This window comes from Eschrichtius robustus, chromosome X (genome assembly GCF_028021215.1).
Source record: "Eschrichtius robustus isolate mEscRob2 chromosome X, mEscRob2.pri, whole genome shotgun sequence".
In the NCBI taxonomy this organism is placed as follows: domain Eukaryota; kingdom Metazoa; phylum Chordata; class Mammalia; order Artiodactyla; family Eschrichtiidae; genus Eschrichtius; species Eschrichtius robustus.
The window spans coordinates 70,366,011-70,392,438 of NC_090845.1; the positions used below are offsets into that span (position 1 = coordinate 70,366,011).

Genomic DNA, 26,428 nt, shown 5'->3' on the forward strand with positions numbered 1-26,428 from the left:
CCCATTACTTAACTTTTAGTTCACCAGCTTGGGTCACCTCACTAGTATTTATAAGACTGAAGAGAAAGTTATATTCTGTTTGTAGAGACTATTTTTGCAGAATGCCCCAGATTAGTCCACATGGGCCTAAGGAAGGGAATTGCACTGCTTTCATCCTAAAAAACAGAAAAATCAAAGGAAAAACCAAAGCACAACCAAAATAAAATGTAACTATTTAAAGAAATCTCTCTGAGGAAATAAACCTTTAAATAGTTTAGTTAGTTTAGGCTTTTAAACTATTCATCACAATTCCTTAGAATTCCAATCTAGTTTAACACTAATTTATTATAACATGTTTGTAGCATTTTCCATCTGTTGATTACTCAAATATTCTACTTATTGGAAAATTTAGGAGTTCTTGTGCTGACTTTCTTCGTGAACAAATGTCGTGTGAATACAGTCACCAGAAAGGACCAATTTATTATAGCCTATGGAGGGCTGAGGGGAGCAATCTGTTTCTCCCTTGTTTTTCTGCTCCCAGAGTTTTCCAGAAAGAAGCTCTTCATTACAGCAACCACAGTCGTTATCCTCTTTACCGTTATTGTTCAGGTAAACAAAACAAAGTAGTGCAATTTGAAACCTTCCACTTAGATGGATATGAATGGGTCAACATTCTCTTTCAGGAACTTGAAATGAGTGTATATTTAGGAGAGACAATTATAGCATGTGAAATAGTCTCTACCATAACTCAAACAGAACATTTGCAAAACTTGAGATGGGATTTATTTTTAAATCAATAGGGGGATGGAAGAATTGACATTTATTCAAGTGGTTGACACCAATAGCTTTACAACAAAGACTGCAATTTAGCTACTTAAAAAGGTAAGGTTGAGGTTGAGAACAGAAGAGGAAATAAATAAAATGCTTTAGGAGTTTCATTCTAAGGCAGCTTTTCTCTTGAATTATCTCTTTATCCTCTGCATATCACCATTTCCCTCTAATTGCCATTTCACTTCAGTTTTATAAAGCTGGGCAAAAGAATATTGAAAAAATGTCTAAAAACCTATTCAGCAACTTAATGAGATAGTATTTCAAATTTTGGCTAAAATGTTTTAACGAGCATAATGATGGTGGATATTTGTGTGTGTGTGTGTGTGTGTGGTGGAATAAGACAAGTCAGAAGATTTGAATCTGGCAGGCTTCCCTTAAACAAAATAATTATTTCTCTAGAATGGGTGAGATCATTCCTTAGGCTTTGAATTTTTTGTTTTATTTTATTTTGTTTGTAAATGACTGATTAATGTTGAACATTTATTTTCTTCTCATTTAAAACTTAATGAATTGTATTAAACCAGTCCCGAATCAAATTGTATTTTTATCTAAGCACTAACTGATTTTCACTTTAATATGTGTCATGTAGCGCAATGTTACTTCAAAATGCAAAGTCATTTTAAAGAATTAACTTTCAATTCCTATATCTTTAGAATTCTTAATGTCTCTGATAAATTATCAGTAACACTCATGTTCTCCTTTAATTTTGCATTTCTTCCAGGTGTTCAAATGCATCTTACTCCTAGAGACTTCATCATTTGGTATTTACATTTTCCCATTGATTAACTGTAATCCATTTAAGACCATGATTGGGGAGTTTAGGTGTTTTGGGGAGGTATTGTTGGATGATTGCAATTGTAGACAGATTGTAAAATAATGTCTCATGTCATTCTAACACCATCTAGTGGTTAAAATATTTTCAGAAATTTAAATTTTGTTTAAGAATTAAGACCCATTGGGGGGAAAAAAAAAACCAAAGTACAACGTTATATTTTACTTATTGGAGATTGATAAAATTGCCATGATGTGCTTCAAGCAAATGAGTGCCTGGTCCACCATCAGTAGAACATATCTTTCAATTTTTTTCTGTGATACACTGGACATGCTCTGTAGTGATCCGGCCATTTTTACCCCTTTATTCTTCCTGAGGGGAAAAGAGGACTAGAGTTAAAATCAGAAGACCTGGGTGCTATTCACAACGTTATTCCAGATGAGCTTTCTATCTTGGACATTTTATTGATTACTCAGTATCTTTTTTTTTGTAGAAAGAGGATACAAGACCTATCTTTCAGGGCTGTTTTATTATAAAGATCAAATAGTAATATAAGTTTAAAAGCATTTTGTGTTTATAAGGTATTATTTTTATTGTTACTATGACTGAGCACACTCAAGAAATTTATCTTCACATGCTGCGTCAGCTTGTCAGTTTCACTTAACTGCAATTTGGATTCTGCCCTCGCTGTTCCACCAAAATTATTCTTGCCAAAAGGTCTCTGCTGGCGTCCTTAGTGCCAAGTTAGGACACATTCTTTTGTCCTAACATTATGAAACTTGTCAGCACAGTTTTATACAGTGGGCTACTTCTTTCTTGAAATACTTTTTTTTTTTTTTTTGCTTTTTTTGACATCATACCCTGCTAGTGTTTCTGTCTTTCTGGTCATTTCATAGACATCTTTGCAGGCTGATCCTTTTCTATTGGGTCTCTAAATGTAAGGGTTCTCCAGTATTAGGTCCTGAATATTCTGTTCTCCCTATACTTTTTTATTAGGTGTTTATATTCATTTTCATGGCTTCAAATGCAGTATAAATTCTGATGACTTCTGTTTACCTGTAGTCCAGCTATCTACTCTGAGATCTAGATGTTTACATTCAACTGTTACTTCATACTTCCACTTGGATGTCTCACAAGAATATCACAGCTGTTAACAGAAAAAAAAAAAAAAGCACAACCTAAAAGTTGTGAGTTATGTTTTATTTGGGCACCTTACTGAGGACTATAGCCTGGGAACAGCCTCTCAGATAGCTCTGAGGAACTATTTCAAAGAGGTAAGAGAGAGGCCAAGATATATAGGAGTTATTGCTGAAAAAAAATGTAGTCAAACATCAAAACATTACTGCTAATCACAAAAAGCAGACATCTCAAGTTAATGATTTTAGTGCTTTTCTATGTATGGGAAGATGCAAGGGTCTGAGCTCATTGAAATTATTCCTTAGATATGCATCTTAACTTTCTAGGGCCACTGTCCTGTTTTTCTCCATCCTGAATTCCCCTCAGGGCATACCTTTGGGGGTAGCTGCAGTGGCTGATGGCTTGATGGCAGGCAACATTCATTGTCTATGGGAATGGCAGGCAACATTTGTTTTCATCCACACAGGCAATATATCTACAAAGGATAAATCTGATTCTCATCTGTTTTGCTTCTGTCTTAGTAAATGGCTCTGATATCCATCCATTCACTAAGGCTAGAAATGTAGAATACATCTTTGATTATTTCCTTTTACTTATCCTTCACGTCAAACCCTGTGGTTTCTAACTCCAAAATAGATCTTCAGTATATGTATTTGACTTTTAAAAAGTTTCTAGATATACAAAATTGTATTAATAAATATTTTGATTTATGACACACTAGAATCATTGGCCCATACATGGCATTTATTTATTAATTCACTCATTCTTTCAGTCTTTCATTTAATACTTCTAACAGTTGTGAGCCCAGCACTAAATTTGAGAAAGTTAACAATAACCCGTGCAATGCATCCCTATCCTGTTTTCTTTCATCTCTCACTCTCTCATAGGTAACTGATATACTGAATGAATCATTTACCAATCTCTTGTCTTTTAAAAAATAGTTTTTGAAATCACATATTACACACATAGACACACACATAAACAATATATTGATCAGTTTAAATTGTTTTCTAACTTTATGAAAGTGTGTATGTGGGGGTGTGTGTATGTGTATGTATTGTATGTAGCCTTCTGGAATTTTTTCGTCTATTAACATTTTATTACTAATACTTATTCACATAGTTGTGAGTAGTTGTAGCTCATTCATTTTCAGTGTTCTACAATACTGCATTTTATGATTATACACCAATTTATTTATTCATTGTCCTTTCAATTGATATTTTTTTTCTTTTTTGCTTTTACAAATGTTGTTGTCAAAAATATTCTTGTATCTGTCTCCTTGCAGAATCTCTATGCTATTCTCCATTACTATTGCCATCATCTTAGTCCAAGCTACTATCATCTGTTTCCTGAACTGCCTTAAAATTTTCCATTTTCCTTTCCCCTTTCAATCTGTTATCCCCACAGAATCAAAAGCAATATTTTTAAAACACAAATTTTATTACTTTCCAAAATTCTTCTATTGGTTCTTTTTGAACTTTTAATAAATTCCAAAACACTTAACATGACTATAAGCTGTGACAAATATTGCTCATGTCTACCTTTGAAGCCTCACATTTTTGGACCATTCTCCCTCTTGATCACTGTGTTTTAAAAGCCTCTTTAACTGCTTCAAACTTGACAAACTTTTTCTCAACTTGGGGTTTTCCAAAATGTCATTCCTTCTCCCTAAAACACTATCTCATAAGTTCCTTGCATATCTGTCTTCCTTTTATCCTTTAATCCTCAGCTATATACAACCTCCTCAGAGAAGCCTTCCCAGACCTTCTATGTAAGTGCGTTTGATTTTATTTCTGGGAGAGCCGAAACTGTAATTAAACTATGTCTTGTTTTGATGGTGTGGGGCTTAGTATAAGCATCTCCATTTTGGGCCTATTGTTTTGAACACTTTCATAGAATGTATCACTATATGTATGTATGTATGTATGTATCTATCTATCTATCTACCTATCTAACAATCTTTTAGTTATTTTCTTCTCCACTTGGGTGATGTCTGTCTCCTCTACTAGGCTGAGTTCCATGAATGCAGAAAACATATATGATTTATTCTCCACTATATACTCAGAGTCTACTAGTGTGGGCTCCAATGAAATGTGCAATAAATATCTGTGAAATAAGGAAATAAATGAATAAATAGTAAATAAAAGTTAATTTGGAGTATGAATATAAATTATGAACATATATAGTAGACCTTTGAACTTGAGACCATTTTTTTTTAAAACATGATTTTTATTGATTTACTCAAGACTTCATTTAACCAGCTATGCTACAGAGATTCAAAATGTGGAATAAAATTTTGTCTCTCACCTATATTTTACATCTTCAAAAGACCAGAATATAATAGTACAAAATACATAAAATGGGTTATAGGAGGAGATGTCAGGATCAGGTTGGTTTGACATCTTTATTTTAAAAGCATTAATTTTGATCTATCCATGGTAGACTGAATGGAATGAATTAAATTAAGTGAAGATGGAGAGTTGCATGGATGGGTTTAAAAATGCAAATATGGAGTCAGCCTTTCAAAATGCCAGGTCATTAGACAGACCTGCTCACACTGGGAAGCTTTTTGTCTGTGATAAACACTGTTAAAGGATGTAGTTCTATCCCATGAAAGCATTGTATGATGATTTTTCAAATGTCAGAATGAATTTAGTGGATTCGTACAACTCAAATGTCATCTAAAAAGCGGGAATTACACAAAATTACTTATGAAAACCATGTGAATAGGACGATCCCCTGACTTTGGGCAATTCAGATGCTTTTGCAAAAGATTACAGCGTTCCAAATTGTAAAGGAAGCTTTTGGTGTGACATGCTCATTTGGTGTGTTAAAGAAACCAGGACCAAAGTAAGGCATTTTTGTCATTTAACACTGCTGAAGAGCTGATGAAGAGCTAGGACACCTTGAGTTTCTTTTAAGTTTCAACCTTAACATTAATGGGAATTATTACCTGCTTCTTTCCACATCTCTGAAATAAGGTGAAAATAGAAACCTTATGGGGATGCATTTTCAAAGTGTTTTGAAAATGACTAATTAGTGTGGAAGTTCATTGAAAGCAATAGATTTTTTGTTTATTTGCAGCCAGTTTTTTCCATATTCCACCTCATGTTTTATACTTCAGTTGATAGCTTTCTTTCTTAAAGTCCTTGTTCCCACATGTAAATGTTAGAGCAAATCTCAACTTCTCTTACTTTTCATTCAACCATACTTTTGTTTAAAAAGACAAAACAAAACTAAGAAAAGAGAACTCTGCAAAGAGCAACTTGTTTTTTAGTAGTCATCCATGGAAGCTCCTTCAACTTTCCAACATAACTGCATCTGCTTCTAGCCTTTTCTTTCTTCTTATTACAGAGCTGGGGTCTCCTATCTCAAGCTATGCTCTGTAATCTATTCCTTTCTTGTCTTGCATTTTCAATCATTTATTTTGTCTCATGTATATTCACACTCTTCTTCTCAACTAGATCCTTCCCATCAACTTTAAACAGGCTCAAGTCACTCCTATTTAAAACACAACACAACTACACTAAACTAAAGTAATTCTCTCTTTTGACCTCATAAATCTTTGTTGCTCCCATCTCTTTTATTAAGGTTACTAATGGCATTTGCAATCCTCATTTCACTTGAGCTTTCACAGGAATTCCACATGAGTCAAACTCCCACCTTCTTGAAATATTGTCTTTTTTGTGCTTTGTGACAACTCACTTTCTGATTTTCCTCTTACCTCTCTGGTTCCTCTTTCTCTGTCTCTTTTGCAAGCTTATTCTCATTGTTATATCACTAAATATCAGAGTTCCTCAAAGATTCCTGTAGAGCCTTTCCTCTTCTCACTCTTTACTCTTTCCCTAATGATTTCATCCATACCCACATAACGGCTTCATTTACTGACTGTATACATATGACTTATGAATTTATATCTCCAGCCTAAATATCTGAGTTCTAGAACATACTGTTTTCTTGACACCCTCACTTGGCTATCTCACAGGGATCTTAAGTTTTGTATGTTTAAAATTGAACTTTTGATTTTCCCTGCCAATCTGGTTCCTACCTTTAGTCGTCCTAACTTAGATTAGTGTTACCATCCTCTACTCCTTTTGCTCAAGCATGGAATCTTAGTGCCATCCTTTCTGTCATACTGTCCTTTTTTATGTCTATTTGGTCACTAAGTCAGTTTCTTTGTATCCGCTCTGCCATCATCTTTGTCTAAGCTATCACCATCTCTAACATGGAATACAAAAAACGGTCTCCTAAACAGTCTCCTCATATCCATTATGGCTCATTTTCAACACTTTTTCCACACTGAAGCTAGTTATCTTTTTAAAGCACAAATCTGGTCAAGCCATTTCAATTTTCAATTAGTCTTAGAATTTTTAAAAAATGGCTAACACAGCCTGGAAAGCTTTGCATTGTCTAACCCCAGCCTCTCTCTCTAGTCTTAATAATAATATGATCTCCCTTGTACTCTACATCCCAACTACACAAGGTTTTCATTTTCTCTAATATGCCATGACAAGGGGCGTTATCAGTGCTATTATTCTCTCAGCCAGGAATGGTTCTTTCCCCTTCATATAGCTAAAGTCTGCTCATCCTTCAGGTTTTAGCTTAGGAAAAACGTATCCTTCAATTTAAACTGTGTTACTCTGTCATAAACCAGCTTCATTTCCTTCAGAACACTATCTCAAGTTGTAGTTGTTCATTCATTAATGCAATTATTAAACTAATGGCTCTCTCCCTGAGACATACTACACTGTAGCCTCCATAAGGCTTGGGCCCTTTCGACTTTACTTTCCCATTGTAACTCCAGTGCCTAATATAGAATTTGGCAATAATACATGTTCAATAAATATTGTGGCACAACTCGATGAATAGTTATTAATATAGAATGTTTGCTTCTTTTATTATCCCTCTTAAGAAAAATTTAAAGCAACATGTGGAGAGGACTGTAATCCCATATATAATGGATGATGAATAATAAAGACTAAATGATATACCTGAGGTATTTGGCAATAATTGAAATGAAAATCTCTTGCAGCACTTTGGCTCTGTGATTTGACTACTTCTTTCTGTTTTTGAAATATAGTGGTAGATTTTTTTTAGGATTTATTAAATGACCTACATATTTGTAAACAATACATATATATATATTCCCCATTGATCTTTGTGAAAGAAAACCACAGCACATCTCTCTGGTGTTAGACCAATGGTCCCTCTGAATTTTAGGAGAATATTCTAAATTCCTATCATGGCCAGATTAAGAGATATGTGCATATGCACCCACACATAGACACACAGACACGCAGACAGACAGACACACACAGACACACACACCAGGGAAATATTCAAGCACTAATTTTATATGAAAGAAATTCAGCTTTCTGTTTTTCATTTTGTAGGGGATGGCCATTCATCCTCTTGTTGACTTATTAGATGTGACTAGAAGAGAGACCTCTCCAACTGTGAGTGAACAAATTCTCATTCGGGTAAGATGTCTATACATCATGTAGGTCATTTTGTTGACTGGAACTAACCCATTAGGTCCTTACATATTAGGTCTTCTTATACTTGAATTTCTCTAGTAAAAGGAGACGTGATTTTATGAATTCTAAACAGGTATTTGTTATATTGTGACAATCTGTAATTTGAAAATCAATAAGTCAGTTCTTCTGGTAAGAGGTAAGAACAATGGAAGTCTGAATTCTAGCATTTGCTCTGTTACTATCCAGCTTCCCTCATTATCTTAGAAAAGTCTTTTAACTTTTTTGTGACCTTGGTTTCCTAATCAGTAAATTTAAATGGCTGTTTAAATGATCTCTGAAATCCTATCCAGGTTGAATAATCTATGAATTATGAATTATTTTACTCCAAATTATAACAGCTTTTGGTTTGTTTAACATATTAATTCTTAATATTAGACTAAATTATCCAGTAACTTAGTTAATTCTCTATTTGATATCATAAAGCAATTGCTTAAAAGCTGACCTGTGTAATCCTTATGTAGTTGGAAAATTTTTCTTGGGGTATTTTAGTCTTTGGTGGAGATTTTTTTTGTACCATCAAGGTTTGTGAAAGTTAAAAATTTCCATATTCAAATTTCAAAATATACTCTTTGAAATAGGGTTTCAAAATTACACAGAGTTTAGAAGAAAATGACTCATTTCTACATTAGAAGTAAGGAGAAGTTCAGATAAATTTAAAGATGTGAAATCTACATCACTTGGTTTTATCTTCTTATAGAAATAAAATTTGAATTGTTGCTTATCCCAAGTGGGCTTTTATAAAACATAACAACAGTAGTATTGAAATATAGAGAATGTTAAGAATGATTTCAAGATACCCTTAGATTTATTAATGTGGAAAAAAACTCTGGGAATTTTAGTCAAAGAGAAGAGCTAGCTTGTCTACCTTGCTTCTAACTTCAATGTGGCACAGTTCATAATTTTCTGAGATACGTTTTCAGCACATGTAATGGCTTTCTACACATAAACACTTAAGTTTTATTAATAACTATGTGCCTAAGAATGTGTACAGATAAGCATGACTAACTCAACTTTTTATGTTCTTTTCTTCAAATTTTAATACTTGATTGCCCATTTTGTAGAAAAAACATATGTTGGGATTTTTATTATAATGGAATTACATTTTTTAGGCTATTTTGGGGGGAAATCATATTTTTTACTGTATTATTTCTACCATATGGATGACTTTTAATGACTGTATAATATATATTACATTGATAAGACATAATTTAATTTATTTAACCAATTTATAGGACGGAGTCAAACTTTATTTTCTTTTTTCCAACTTTTTATTTTAAAAAGGTCAAGCATAGGGCTTCCCTGGTGGCGCAGTGGTTGAGAATCTGCCTGCCAATGCAGGGGACACGGGTTTGAGCTCTGGTCTGGGAAGATCCCACATGCCACGGAGCGACTGGGCCCATGAGCCACAATTACTGAGCCTGCGCTTCTGGAGCTTGTGCTCCGCAACAAGAGAGGCCACGATGGTGAGAGGCCTGCGCACCGCGATGAAGAGTGGTCCCCACTTGCCGCAACTAGAGAAAGCCCTCGCACAGAAACAAAGACTCAACGCAGTCATAAAAATAAATAAATAAATAAATAAAAGAACGTGAATTTCTTAAAAAAAAAAAAAAGGTCAAGCATACAGATTTCAAAGATAGTTCAATGAATATGTATATACCCTCTACCTGGATTCAATGTAACCTTTCCCATCTTTGCTTTACCACTCTCTGTCTATATATGTATATATTATTATTGTCATTTGCTGAATCATTTGAGATTAAGTTGTAGACAGCTGACTATTCACTGCTAAATATTTCAGCATGTATTAATATTTCCTAAGTAAAAGGACATTCTAGTACATAAACACAATTTTTTATCAAATTCAGAAAGTTTAAGACTGAAACAATAGTGTAATCTAATATAACTCCATATTCAAAATTTTTCCAAGTGTACCAATAATGTTTTTATAGCATTTTTCTCCTGATCTAGGATCATACATTGCATTTAGTTGTCATATCTTTTTAGTTACCTTTAATCTAAAACTATTTTTCAGCATTTTGTTGTTTTTTATGACACTGGCATTTTTGAAAAGTGCCTGAAGTTACTTTGTAGAATATCACTCAAATTGGGTTTATTATTTCCTCATAAATATATTCAGGCTATTTTTTGTGATGTTATATCAAATTAAACTTTTAATCTTAGTATTTAAAGTCCTTTGTTAACTCTTTTCTCTTCCCCACCCTTGACCTACATCTATCCAACCTTCTTTTTCTCATAAATTCCTTATATAGTTCCTTGTTTTCTCCCATACATTTTACTCACAATGTTCCCATTACATAGAATGATTTATTTTTTCCATATGTAACCCCATTTCTTCAGGGCCAGCTCACAATGCACATTTTCATATAAGCCTTCTCTAACTCCATCTTTTTCTATTTCTTTCTTAAATTTTCCTTTTCTTGTTGCATTTATACATGTACACATGCCAAGTTTGAACTGTATTATCATGCACGTGCTTTGATCCCTGTCCACTTCTTTAAGTCTTGCCTCTTCAATTTGGTTCTACGTCCTTCAAGGGCAAGGGCCATGCCTTTTACTACTTTTATTTCCTTCATTTTTACCAGGCCCAGATTTTTGATAGATGAATGAATCTATCATATGATACTGATTGATATGTGCATTTTCAATTTTAAATGGAGTGTCTCCAATGCTTATACTAGAATTACTGCAAATATTCTTACATATAAATATAGATGCTCCTTTTTATGCTTACCCTGAAAAGAGCTTAAGATTAAAAAAATAAGCAAGTGGGATGAAATCAACAATTTTGAAGACACTTTTGAGGGATTCTTTTATTTGGTAGTAATTGACCAAGTTCCTCATGCATACTGTATATTTAGACATATGTTTTGTTCTATTTCAGTTATTTGATCATTTGCTGGCTGGCATAGAAGACATATCAGGACACTGGGGACAATATTACTGGAAAGACAAGTGAGAATTTGCCAAAAGTATGCTTGTGTACATGTATAGAAAAGTGGAAGTGAGCCTATATCTCTTTCTGTATGTTTCTCTTGGGTATAGTTGAGATTTATTCATCCATATATTATAAAAAAGATGACAGCTAAAAAACAAAGACAAAGATCTTTCTTTTTCTTTTTATCATGAAGGACATGACTGATGCCAAGTCCAGACCCCAAAACTAAATTGTGTGCCATAAAGTTCTCAGACCTCCCTTTTTTGGGGGTAGGGGATATTATGCCCAGTTCCAGAGAAAGGGATTTTACATCAGATCATGTTACTATCCTAATTAAAGTTTCTATTATCTTGTCACTTAAAAAAATATCCAAACTTTTTACCTCAGTTTGCAAATCTGGCTACTGTTATCTTTCTTCCACATCTCATTCTATTCTCTCTGCCACATACTACACTGTAGCCATGTTGTCCTTCCTAACACATTAAGTTCAGCACATTTCTAACTTAAAGCCTTTATGTAATGTTCCATCTGTCTGGAATGCTCTTCTACCTGATCTTTGCATGCCTAGTACCTTCATGTCATTTAAGCCTTGGCTAAAATTTCATTTCCTCAAAGAGTTCTTCCCTTACTACTCAATCATTCTCTATTATATCAATGTACCGTAATTATCTGAATAACATATAAATCTCTATTTTAATGTCTTATCTTGTTTATTAAATAAAATTTTATTTTAATTTGAAAAACTATAATTCATATAAATCTATCATTATTCTTATTGTATGTTTCTCTCCAACTAAAATGTAAGTGGCAAAAGGGCAGAGACCTTGTCTGCACTAAGTTCTGTAACTGCAGCACTTAGAAAAGTTCCTTCCACATAGTAAGTACCCAATAAATATTTTTGAATGAATGACTAAATGAATTATAAAATGGATATTTTTAATGTTGATATTAAATCTAGTCCTAGATTTTAAATCCAAATGTTTAAACTATTCTAAATTATGATCTATTTCTAAGTGCCCTGGTAACAACCCTTATTAAATCTGCTGCTTCAGCCTAGATGCCTTGAAGGAGCTGTGTAAAACAACAGATACGGTTTTAGCAGCAAACCCTTGGCACAAGCGGTAGGGTTGATATTTTGTCAACATCCTTTTATGCCACCATCCAGGAAAGATGTTTTCTAAGGTGAAATTAGTGTCAGAGAACTAAGAGAAATTATAATAGTGGTCACCCCCAAAGCAAGTTTATTTTAAACTCTGATAAAGAATAAATTAATTTACCCTTCTTATAAATGCAAAAGATCTAACAAAAATCAGTCTTTTCCACATGTTTGATTTGGATGTTTGCTTTTGATCACAGAGAAGGGATGTAAACCATGAATGGGACTATTTACACTTATTGTCTTGTCCTTCCTGATAATTCAAACTGCCAAACAATTAAATATTTTTTACAATAAACAGTTTGAGCTAATTACTTGGCTTTCTGTTTATGTTCCATGTGGTTTTATGCAGTGACTTTTGTCTCTGGAAGAGCTACACACAGAGACTTTGAAAACTTCATGAAGAACCTAGGGGCAAGACAGGAATAAAGACGCAGACTTACTAGAGAATGGACTTGAGGATATGGGGAGGGGGAAGGGTAAGCTGGGACAAAGTGAGAGAGTGGCATGGACATATATACACTACCAAATGTAAAATAGATAGCTAGTGGGAAGCAGCCGCATAGCACAGAGAGATCACCTCGGTGCTTTGTGACCACATAGAGGGGTGGGATAGGGAGGGCGGGAGGGAGGGAGACACAAGAGGGAAGAGATATGGGGATATATGTATATGTATAACTGATTCACTTTGTTATAAAGCAGAAACTAACACACCATTGTAAAACAATTATACTCCAATAAAGATGTAAAAAAAAAAAAAACTTCATGGTTACATAGATTTGGGTCATCTCCTTTCCTTCTTCTTCCCTTTGCTCTCACCTATTCTCACAAATATCCTCTTCCTCTAAAATAGCGTCTCTCCTGAGCTCCATACATTTCAGGGTCCGATTTTTTTCATTGATAAAAATTGCTATTTAACATTCTACAGTTTTTTTGTTTTGTTTTTCTGATACTGCCACCTATTGTTTTCCTGAGCCAATTTCAGGTTGACAACTTGGGCATAGAGTCAAGTGGCCTTAGACTCCTGGAACATCAGAAAGTGCTTTTTTTAAAAAATGTAATACAGTTTATTTTTCCCTTTATAGAAGTAAAATATCATTTGTTGTTTTAAATGTTAAAAATGCAGAAAAGTAGAAAATATCGTCTTATTCTTAAGTAACAATCACTTGGTTTACTTCCCAGTCTTTTTTCCTATGCTTAATTTTTTATTATTATGCTCATACCATATATATAATTTTGCTTTTCTTTTTCACTTAGAATAGTTACACACATTTTGACAAATTGTTAAAACTCTTAATGAAAATCATTTTAAATGGTTTTAAAATATTCCCTGACATGAAGGAATTGTAGTGCACTTAATTAACCACTTTATATTGTTAGGCGTTATGAGTGTTTCCAATTTTTCTGTTTTTATAGAATAAGAGTGCAGAGAAAGTTCCTTTTAATATGTAAACAATTGAAAAAGAAGTAGACCTCAGGAAAGTATTCAAGATTATGGTGCATGTTTTTTAAAATATGAACTTATTGACCATAAATTTATATTTAGCTGAACATTTTCACTCAGGTGTTGTGAAACTGTGGTTTAGCATGATTTATTTTTCATTTTGTGAGTTTACTGTGTGAGTTTAAATTCAGATTCCCTAAGCAAACATTTAACACAGTTGTTCTATTCCTTTTCCCATTCATTGAAATAAACTATATAAGCCCTCTTCCTTCAATGGCCTTCTCTGAAATATAGACCCTACTTGGCCAATATTTCTGTCTTTGGTGCAAAGGTTTTATCTTCATAGTCTGTGTTTCCCTTGGCTTGGTTGACATTAATGGGATAAACCTAAAACTTCAGTTTCCTAATAAAGACATATTTGAAATTAAGTAAAAATTTCTTATAAGTTATTTTCTTTTTACACCATAGATTATTTTTTCCATTTAAACAAAGCACATTTGGAATAGGCAGTGGGTGAACCAGTTCTGAGACCTTCTAGCTAGAGTATAAAAGTACTGAAAAAAATGGCAGTAATTTTTTGGAATTTTTATTTTATATGCTTCTTGAACAGATTGGAGTATTTCAACAGCAAGTATCTGCAGAAGATTTTGCTCAGAGAATATGACCAGCCCAAATCAAGCATTGTGCTTCTTTATGAAAAGCTTGAAAGAAAACACGCCATTGAGCTAGCAGAAGCAGGCCAGTAAATATACACACCATATAGTACATCTTTTCTGTAAGTGTGTGTGTGTGTGTGTGTGTATGTGTGCACACCCATGTGTTTGTGCATGTTTGTGTGTCTTCATTTGTTTAATGAGATATCACAAAAAAAATTACAGAATTATTTAAAGTTCCTTCCCTTTCAAGCACAGTTGTCTTTCTTTGCATCACCTCCTGGGAAAATATGAAGAAGAGCTTAGATAAAATGGAGAACATTTCTTTGAGTACCACAGGCTGCATTGTTTAGCATACAGTGGTGAACAAAGCTTAATGAAATAAACTCTGTCTATGATACTTAAATAAACTCTGTCTATGAAACTTTAGTTTTTAAAAGTTTAAAAAAGTTATCTATCTTCCAAGAAGTACGTTTGTATTTTTATTTCATTTAAAGACTCATGTTACGTAAAATAATTTATCATTAGCTTTTGTTGATTAAGGACTGAACTGAGTATTAAAATGTATTTAGTTTTTTTAATTATTATTTTGCTGGGGAAAGTCAATAGACAAAAATATAATTTGGATGTTTCCTTGATGTAGGTCTTCAGAAAATTGTTAGGAGACAATTGTAGAGAGATCTTGGAAAGGGAAAATATAACAAAGGGAAAGTAATAAAGAAAGAAAAACTATCACTATAAATAATTATTTACTGTATTTGGTGTTTGAGGAGGAATTGGTGTTTTCCTGCATCATGAGATTTTGAGGCAGGGAGGTTCTTTTTATTAAATTTTTATAGAATTTTAAAAATCCTTCAAGAATAATTTGTTTTAATGGGTATGAGGTAACTGTAGTTGTGTATTTAGCCTAGGACAAAAGGATTAACTAACTTATGCTTGGACCCATCATTCTCAACCAGCAAGTGCTTGATTTGACAGGAATACATTTCACCAACGGATAACTCATTTCTCTATTCTACATTCAGAAGTCAAGGCCTCAAAGTTTAGCCATTGTTTAATAGTAATTAGCTAGAACACTATTGCAGCCCTTAGATATATATGGTATGTGTTGACATGGAACTATATCCAGGACACAATGTTGATTAGAATAAGAAGGTTGAAAAATAGAAAGTATAGCATGATCATTTTTTATAGAAAATATAATTTATATACCTCCATCTGTATATGTGCATAAAAATTCTAAAAATGTATACACCAAGAGTTAATTGTAATTGTCTCTAAGTAATTACTTGAGTTTTGTATTATCTTTATATTTTCATATATTTTTGGTGTATGTATATATTAATTTTATAACCAGAAAAAAAAAATGTAAAGGCATCCAGGAAAGGAAATTCAAAATCAAAAGCAAAACAGAACTTAAGGTTAAAAAAAAAAAAAAAAAAAATCCCAAACTCCGCAGTTGAAGAATGTGAATCCTCTGGGTTCCAAACAAGTGACTAAAGTTAAGGGATGCCTTTTCAAGAATAAGTTAGCAAATAAACACTGGAATAGGATATCAAAATATAGTACAAAATAATTTTGTTTTAAAAGATTATTAATTAGAACGTAATTTTTTTTATTGTTGAGTTTTTGACTTGCCTTTTTAAAGTGAACTGCACCAGATGACCTCCTGAAGTATTTTCTGCTATAAAGTATTTCTGCTATTAGCTGGATCTTCTGTATCAGGTAAGGGTATACTGGCTACAAAGAAGGACAGATAGATGGGTAACAATTTTACGCTGTAAATCCTTGAATAGAGTAGGCTTTGGACCTATTTAGGAATGTTAGTAATTTTTTATTAAGCCAGGTATATGTAATCAAAACAAAGTTGAGAGCTAAGTATAAATTTGATTTATTTGAGTCATATATATAGCAATTCTGATTAATTCAGGACCCTAAATGTGAATTTCATTTTATGTAAATCACACAAACTGGCTTTCATCATTGTCTGAAATGACCACAGAAATATTGACATTTCCCTTTTATGTAATAGTATAAATCTGGCATTAATATTAGGAAAAGAAGTATGCTAAATGTTTAGGAATGTATAAGCCTTTATTAATGATAATATGTCAGAATTTGGATGGAGACTAAAGCTTTAATTGCATAATTATCAGAAAAATATTGTTGTAGGCTTGTATATATAGGAAAAGTCAATTCAATTATTGATAGATGGTAGCATACTTAAGAAAAATCTCAAGCCACTTCATGCCCATTAGGATGGCTATTTTTAAATAAATAAATAAATAAGTAAACAGAAAATAGCAAGTGTTGGCCAGATTGTGCTGAGATGGGAACACTTGTACCTTCCTGTTGGGGATGTAAAATTGTGCAACTGCTGTGGAAGATGATACAGTGATTCCTCAAAAAAATTAAACATAGAATTACCATATGATCTAGCAATTCCACTTCTGGGTATTTACCCAAAAGATGTGAAGGCAGAGACTTGAACAGATGTTTGTACACCCTCGTTCATAGCAGCATTATTTACAGTAGGCAAAATGTAGAAGTGACCTAAGTGGATATTGACGAATGGATAAACAAAATGTGGTATATGCATACAATGGGATATTATTCAACCTTAAAAAGGAAAGAAATTTTAGCAATGCTACAACATGGATGAACCTCAAAGACATTGTGCTAAGTGAAATAAGCCAGTTACAAAAAGATAAATACTGTATGATTCCACTTATATGAGGTACTTAAAATAGGTAAATTCATAGACAGAAAGCAGAATGGTGGTTTCCAGGGCTAGGGGAAGGCGAGAATCAGGAGTTATAATTTAATGGGTACAGTTTCATTTGGGGAAGATGAAAAATTTCTAATGATGGATGGTGATGATGGTTGCAGAAAACTGTGAATATATTAAATGTTACTGAACTGTACCTTTAAAAATGCTTAAAATGAAAAAAGTAAAAGAAAAATCTCAAAAGCCATTTGAAATGCTAGTATGAAACAGCATAATTCTGATGCCTGGTTTCAGTCATCATAGTTAAATTGATTTGCCATTTTCCTTGCATAATGATTGAATAAGTACTTTAACTTAAATTTCAACAGGTATTCAATCTATATCTTTATTAAAGCCATTTTGAGGAAGTACTATCAATACTGTATAAATACTTATTTAGTTGTATATAGAGTAAACAGAGGTATGGATTATAAAAATTTTAGTACTCAAAAAGAGAACTGTCTTTTGAAATATTTTTAGTCCAATATTGAGATAAATGGACTTAAAAGTAGAAATTCCCTGAATGTCTGACTTTGCTACCCTTAAAGTTCAGATTTCTTCTTTACAATGAGCCTTTCTACACTCCTCCCTCTCCACTCCACCTTCAATTAGTCTTTCAGACCACCTTCGTAATGCATCTATTGATAGTTTAGCATTCATGAATTCATTTATGGAATTTGTATATTTATGTGTTGCATGCATATAATAAATCCAGGTACATTTTTTTTTTGCAGCCACAGTCATGGAACAGCCAAGTCAGCCCCATCCCCAACGCCTCTGGATCAAGATCTTATGGATAATATTCAAGAAATACTGACCACAAACCTTTATAAAATCAAAGGAGTGGTAAGATCTTTTTCAGTACATACTACTTTATTTGTCACACAAATGGAATAAATCTATATTCTTTTCGTTTTATAGTTCCAAATGAAACTGGCCCCCATATATGTCACAGAAATATTAGCAGGGTAAACGAAATGACAGGTCAGTGTTTAAGTCACATTCCAACTTGTTATTCATAGGAAAGTGCTTTAACATTTTCTAGTTAATTGCCAGTGCAGTGCATTACATGATGTCCAAGAGTCCTGAGAGACGATGACATTTTCTTAAGTATACTATTTTTTTTTTACAGTAAACCCTATTCTATTTAGCATATTACAAAAATGGGGTATTTTAGTTAGCAAATTATTTTTGGTTACTAGAGAGCTGCCAAATTCCAAATTTTAAAAAAATTTAGACATGATAAAATAGACCTAATATATCTAGATTGAGAGTATGTAATATTTCTTGAATAATTCAGAAATCTGAAAATTTCTAAGCACATTAGAATCCTATCTTTTTTCCTTATTCAATGAAAGAAAATCTGGTCTACAGATCAGTATGTGCAATCTCATTTTGAAATTTAAAAGTTGGCTTTATGTTAGAAACAGCCCAATTTAACCTTGTATATTTTTAAGTCATTGCTGTTAAAACTATTTTTTGCCTGTGTGCATTTTGCAACCCTATAAAAAGAAATGTAATGGAAATGCCAGTTAACATAAGTGTCAAAAGCATTTTGTTTAGTAGTATGCTGGATAACAGAGTTACTGTGTGGTGGAGAGTCTTAGAGAATAAAGCTCAATAGACATGAAAAACACTTTGAGCTCTTGAGGAAAAAGCTGGAAAATAATTAGAACAATAAACGTCTAATAATAATAAATGAATATTACTCTTTTAACACAAGCTTGCACATGATCCAAATTATTTCCTCAAATTGGCATATCAATGTAATATCTTTGTTCCCTGGGTTTCTTATTTTTAAATACTACCTATTACATTAGAGTATGAAGTAATTATAACGTTCAATGTGTTGTAAACAAATTAGTCAATTCTTCATTAAGTCAGACTCATTTTAAAGAATTGTGTATAGTTTTTTTCCAGTTTTATTGAGGTATAATTAACATCCAGCACTGAATAAGTTTAAGGTGTACAACATAATGATTTGACATGTACATCATGAAATGATTAGTGCAATAGGTTTAATAATCCATTATCACACATAGATACTACATGAAAAAATAGAAAAAAATATTTTTTCCTTGTGATGAGAACTCTTAGGATTTAGTCTCTCAGCAACTTTTATTTATAAGGTACAGCAGTATGTATGTATCATGTTGTACATTACATCCCTAGTACTTATTTATCTTATAACTGAAGTTCCTACTTTTTGACTGCCTTCATCCAATTCCCCCTCCTCCCACCTCCATCTCTGGTAACCACAAATCTGATCGTTTTTGCTATGAGTTTGTTTGTTTCTGAAGTATAATTGACTTACATCACTATGTTAGTTCCTGGTACACGACATAGTGGTTTGATATGTGTATACATTTCAAAATAATTACCATTATGTCTAGTTACCATCTATCACCATACAAAGATATTACATAACTATTGACTATATTCCCCACACTGTATATTTCATACCTATGACATTTATTTTGTAACTGAAAGTTTGTACCTCTTAATCTCCCTCACCTATTTCTCTCATCCCCCCATCCCCTTCCCCTCTGGAAACCACCACCTTGTTCTCTGTGTCTATGACTCTGTTTCTGTTTGGTTATGTTTGTTCATTTGTTTTGTTTTTTAGATTCCACATATAAGTGAAATCATACAGTGTTTGTCTTTCTTCATCTGTCTTATTTCTCTTAGCCTAATACCCTCTAGGTTCGTCCATGTTGCCACAAATGACAAGATTTTATTCTTTTTAATGGCTGAGCAATATTCCATTTTATATATATATATATATATATATATATATATATATATATATATATATATATTTGATTGTATATAATGCTGCAATATATATATATATATTATTGTATATAATGCTGCAATGAACATTGGTGTGCATATATTTTTGTATTAGTGCTTTTATTTTTTTCAGATAGATACCCAGAAGTGGAATTTCTGGATCATATGGTTGTTCTATTTTTTAGGAATCTCCATACTGTGTTTCATAGTGGCTGCACCAATTTACAGTCCCACCATCAGTGCTCAAGGATTTCCTTTTCTCCGTATCATCGCCAACACTTGTTATTTGTTGTCTTTTTGATGATAGCCATTCTGACAGGTGTGAGGTGATATGTCATTGCGGTTTTGATTTAGATTTCCCTGGTGATTAGTGATGTTGAGCATCTTTTTCATGGGCCTATTGGCCATCTGTTTGTCTTTGGAAAAATGTCTATTCAGGTCCTCTGCCCATTTTTTAATTGGGTTGTTTGTTTTTATGATGCTGACTTGCATGAGTTCTTTGCATATTTTGGATATTAACCCCTTGTCAGATATATCATTTTGTTTGGTATAGTCCAATTTCTTTTGCTATAATCTTCTAGTTTTATTCCCTTGTTGTCAGAAAAGACACTTGAAAATGAATTCCATGTTCTTAAATTTGTTGACTTTTTTTTTTTCTAGCATGTGATCTATCCTTGAGAATATTTCATGGGCACTTGAAAAGAAGTTGTATGCTGCTACTATTGTGTGGAATGTTCTGTATATATTTGTTAGGGCCATTTGATCTATAGTATTTTTCAAGTCTGCTGTTTCCTTATTGATTCTCTGTCTCAGTGATCTGTCCATTATTGTAAGTATTGAATTGAAGTTTCCTACTTTTTTTTGTATTGCTGTCACTCTCTCTCTTCAGGTGTGTCACTGTTTGCTATATATATGTGCTATGATGTTGAGTACATATATATTTATAATTGTCACATCTTCTTGTTGAATTGACCCTTTTGTCACTATGTAATAAACTTCTTTGTATCTGTGACAGTTTTTTACTTAAAGTCTATATTTGCTGATATAAGTAAAACCACCCCATATCTCTTTTGGTTAAGAGTTGCAACATATATTTCCATCCTTCCACTTTCAGCCTATGTGTGTCCTTAAATCTAAGGTGGGTCTTTTTTAGACAACATATAGTTTGGTCTTTTTTTTTACGCATTCAGCCACTCTATGTCTTTTGATTGGCGAGTTTAACCCATTTACATTTAAAATAAGTATTGATAGTTAAGGACTTACTATTGACATTTTGTTAATTATTTTCCATCTGCTTTGTAGTTCTCTTGTTCTCCTCTTCTTCTTTTGCTGTCTTTATTTATGGTTTGACAATTTTTTGTAGTGATATGATTTGATTCTCTTCTCTTTGTCTTTTGTGTATTTGTTATAGTATTTTTTCTTCGTTGTTACCATGAAACTTGCACCAAACATCTTATAGTTATAATAAACTATTTTATGCTCAAAACAACTCACCTTCAATTACCTTAAAAAGTTCTACACATTTACTCTTGTCCCCACACTCCATATTATTGATGTTAGAGTTTAATTATTTTTATATAGTATATCCATTAACAAATTTTTGTGGTTATAGTTATTCTTAATACTCTTGTATTCTAATTTTATACTAGTAATAAAAGTGATTTACATACAGCCATACTCCCAAAAGGAGTGCTTCTATCCTTTCCTAACAGTGCTCCATGATATGTCAGGGTTGTTGGCAGGATTATGCTGTCACTCAGGGACTGAAGGAAGGGCTTCAGGGTTAGGTGAGTTGGCTGGATGGGCTTCCTGGTAAGGTGTGGCCATTAACAGAGCTCCATGAATGGGTAGGTAATTATGGATGGGCAGAGCCTACTGGCTGGGTTCTGTAGTCAAGTGGGCCTGGTTGGGCTTTACAGTTGCATGGGATAACTGGCAGGGTCCATGGTTTGGTGATGCCACTGGTGGTGCTCCATGGTCAGGTAGGTGTGGTACGCTTGGTTCCAAATTTGTGTACAGCTTACTGGCTTGTCTCTACAGTTTTGTGGGTCAGTCTACAGGAACCACTGTTGCATAAGGCTGCTGGTGGTGATCCAGTGTTGGGCTACACTACTGGGAGCCTCCCCTTTTGGGCAGGTCTGTGTGGCACTGTTCTGTGGTTAGGTGAGGTTGCTGTTAGAAGTCAACATCTGACCACAGATCCTAGCAACAGGGCCAGCCCATCTGCAGAAACTGGCAGCAGTTCTCAGCTACTAGCAGACCCTGGAAGAATGCACTGCCTGCCTATGGACACAGCCACCTGGCCTTCTCAGAATCCAAGTCTCTGCTGACTAATAACTATCTTGTTCTGCTGAAGTCAGCCTGTAAGACCAGAAGAGGTGATCACATCTTCAAATGTTCAAATGCTAACTCAAGTATGCAAGGATCACAAAGAATCAGGGAAACATGATATTGCCAAAGGAAACTAATAAAGCTCCAACAAATAATCCTACAGAAATGGAGATCAATGAACTACCTGACAAATAATTCAAAATAGTCATCTTAAATAAGTTTAGTGAACTAAAAGAGAACACAGGAAAAACAACACATGAACAAAATGAAAATTTCTACAAAGGAAAGAAACCATGGGGAAAAAAACACAGAAATCTAAGAGCTGAATAATAAAATTACTGAAGAGAAGAATTCAATACCAAGCTTCAATATCAAATTCATTCAAGAAAAAGAAAGAATTAGTGAATTTGAAGCCAGCTTATTTCAAATTAAGTAATCAGAAGAACAAAAAGAAAAAAGAATAAAAAAGAGTGAAGAAAGTCTATGGGCCTTATCGGAAGCCATCAAGTAAAAACTATATGCATGAGAGGGCTACCAGAAGTAGATAAAGGATAGAAGCTTATTTAAAGAAATAATGGCTGAAATATACAAATATTGAGAGATAAATGGACATTCAGATTCAGATGAACCCCCAAACATGTTAAACCTGAAGATGTCTATATAAGACAGATTATAATTAAATTGTCAAAAGTCAAAGACAAAGAGAGAATTTTGAAAGTTCCAAGAGAAAAGTGACTCATCACAAATTTAGGAGGGCCACTATAAGAATACATACTTTTTCTCAGCAGAAATTTTGCAGGCCAGGAGAGAGTGGGATAACGTATTCAAAGTACCAAAAGGAAAATAATGACCAAACAAGCATACTGTGAATGGCAAAACTGTTCTTCAAAAACAGAAGGAGAGATAAATACCTTTCCTAAATAAACAAAAATTGATGGAGTTTGTCACCACCAGATCTGCCCTACAATAAGTGCTAAAGGGAGTTCTTCAAATTGAAATGAAGAGACACTAAGCAGCAAAATGAAAGCATATGAAAGTATAAATTTCACTGGTAAGGGTAAACACATAGACAAACACAGACTATCATAATACTGTAATGGCTGTATGTAAATCACTTTTATTACTAGTATAAAATTAGAATACAAGAGTATTAAGAATAACTATAACCACAAAAATTTGTTAATGGATATACTATATAAAAATAATTAAACTCTAACATCAATAATATGGAGTGTGGGGACAAGAGTAAATGTGTAGAACTTTTTAAGGTAATTGAAGGTGAGTTGTTTTGAGCATAAAATAGTTTATTATAACTATAAGATGTTTGGTGCAAGTTTCATGGTAACAACGAAGAAAAAATACTATAACAAATACACAAAAGACAAAGAGAAGAGAATCAAATCATATCACTACAAAAAATTGTCAAACCATAAATAAAGACAGCAAAAGAAGAAGAGGAGAACAAGAGAACTACAAAGCAGATGGAAAATAATTAACAAAATGTCAATAGTAAGTCCTTAACTATCAATACTTATTTTAAATGTAAATGGGTTAAACTCGCCAATCAAAAGACATAGAGTGGCTGAATGCGTAAAAAAAAAGACCAAACTATATGTTGTCTAAAAAAGACCCACCTTAGATTTAAGGACACACATAGGCTGAAAGTGGAAGGATGGAAATATATGTTGCAACTCTTAACCAAAAGAGATATGGGGTGGTTTTACTTATATCAGCAAATATAGACTTTAAGTAAAAAACTGTCACAGATACAAAGAAGTTTATTACATAGTGACAAAAGGGTCAATTCAACAAGAAGATGTGACAATTATAAATATATATGTACTCAACATCATAGCACATATATATAGCAAACAGTGACACACCTGAAGAGAGAGAGTGACAGCAATACAAAAAAAAGTAGGAAACTTCAATTCAATACTTACAATAATGGACAGATCACTGAGACAGAGAATCAATAAGGAAACAGCAGACTTGAAAAATACTATAGATCAAATGGCCCTAACAAATATATACAGAACATTCCACACAATAGTAGCAGCATACAACTTCTTTTCAAGTGCCCATGAAATATTCTCAAGGATAGATCACATGCTAGAAAAAAAAAAAGTCAACAAATTTAAGAACATGGAATTCATTTTCAAGTGTCTTTTCTGACAACAAGGGAATAAAACTAGAAGATTATAGCAAAAGAAATTGGACTATACCAAACAAAATGATATATCTGACAAGGGGTTAATATCCAAAATATGCAAAGAACTCATGCAAGTCAGCATCATAAAAACAAACAACCCAATTAAAAAATGGGCAGAGGACCTGAATAGACATTTTTCCAAAGACAAACAGATGGCCAATAGGCCCATGAAAAAGATGCTCAACATCACTAATCACCAGGGAAATCTAAATCAAAACCGCAATGACATATCACCTCACACCTGTCAGAATGGCTATCATCAAAAAGACAACAAATAACAAGTGTTGGCGATGATACGGAGAAAAGGAAATCCTTGAGCACTGATGGTGGGACTGTAAATTGGTGCAGCCACTATGAAACACAGTATGGAGATTCCTAAAAAATAGAACAACCATATGATCCAGAAATTCCACTTCTGGGTATCTATCTGAAAAAAATAAAAGCACTAATACAAAAATATATGCACACCAATGTTCATTGCAGCATTATATACAATTATATATATATATATTGCAGCATTATATACAATCAAATATATATATATATATATATATATATATATATATATATATATAAAATGGAATATTGCTCAGCCATTAAAAAGAATAAAATCTTGTCATTTGTGGCAACATGGACGAACCTAGAGGGTATTAGGCTAAGAGAAATAAGACAGATGAAGAAAGACAAACACTGTATGATTTCACTTATATGTGGAATCTAAAAAACAAAACAAATGAACAAACATAACCAAACAGAAACAGAGTCACAGATACAGAGAACAAGGTGGTGGTTTCCAGAGGGGAAGGGGATGGGGGAAGGATAGAGTTAAGTGAAGGAGGCAAGATCTTGCCATGCAGCTGTCAGGGATTACAGGGCTACTTCTAAGATCTGTGTATGTTTACTCCTGAGATCCCCTGCCCCTTTTAGTTTTTTTCTAGGTGTCCCCACGTAGTCTACCTGTTCTAATTCCTTCAGTGTTCTGCATGAGGTGACACAGAAATGGGCCTAAGAGGCATTTTCCCAAATGCTGCCAAAGTTCAATGTCCACTTCAGTTTATCTTTCGCTCAACAGAGAAATTGCAAACTGTATATATCCTTAGACATGCTGTGCTGATTTGGGGGAAGAACAATGTGAAAAAAGTAAACCTTTTTTCTTAACCTCTTTGGATGCGTTTTTCTCATTTTTTGTGTGTTCTACTAGAGTGCTGTCATCTCTCCCCTGGAGTTTGGAACCCTCAAAGGGCATTCTCATCTGTGGATAACTAATAATCAGTGTTTCTGTAGAGGTCAAGGGCTGGGGACTTCCTATTCTGCCATCTTTGCTGATGTCACTCCAGGATGAACTGCTTTATCATTGTAAATTGACCCATTTTATTCCAGGCTTCCTCTCCCTGCATCAGAGCATGGGAGCTCTCTCAAGGCAATTAGCTGAGACAATTTCATGGCTTATCTCTTTAGCTGCCTATTTTTCTGACTTCACTTTCCTACATTGCTTGATTTACAGTGTTTTGCACATCCTTGTTTCCTATAGTTTTATTTGTTTGTTTCAGGGGAGAGGTTAAATTTGATCTCTATTACTTCATCTTGGCTGGAACCCAGTTTGTTTTCAATTTTTTTCCCTTTTTAATATTTTTAAAAGATTATGTAAAACATTTAATGGGTTCTACAGTTGAATGTATAGTGCAGGATACATTCAGATAAGTCTAGCTTTCATCGCTATCTCCTCCTATACTGTTTTTTCCTTCCACCTAAATATAATGAGTTTTTAATTAGTTTGTGGTTTATAATTCCATTTTTTCTTTTTGAAAAAAATAATTAAAATTATTTTTTAATGGTGATCTAATTCTGTCATCAAAATTG

The 26,428-nt window shown here is 33.3% G+C and overlaps 1 protein-coding gene across 1 annotated transcript in view; it reads left to right on the plus strand.

The window, feature by feature from the left end:
• LOC137756345 (sodium/hydrogen exchanger 2-like) overlaps nucleotides 1-25,910 on the plus strand; it is a 48,530-nt gene extending 22,620 nt beyond the window's left edge. The window contains 6 exon segments of the mRNA XM_068532638.1: nucleotides 392-588; nucleotides 8,113-8,199; nucleotides 11,159-11,229; nucleotides 14,423-14,554; nucleotides 17,967-18,078; nucleotides 25,770-25,910. Of these exon segments, the coding sequence (XP_068388739.1) occupies nucleotides 392-588; nucleotides 8,113-8,199; nucleotides 11,159-11,229; nucleotides 14,423-14,554; nucleotides 17,967-18,078; nucleotides 25,770-25,910 (740 nt within the window).
• The last annotated feature ends 518 nt before the right edge of the window (nucleotides 25,911-26,428 follow it).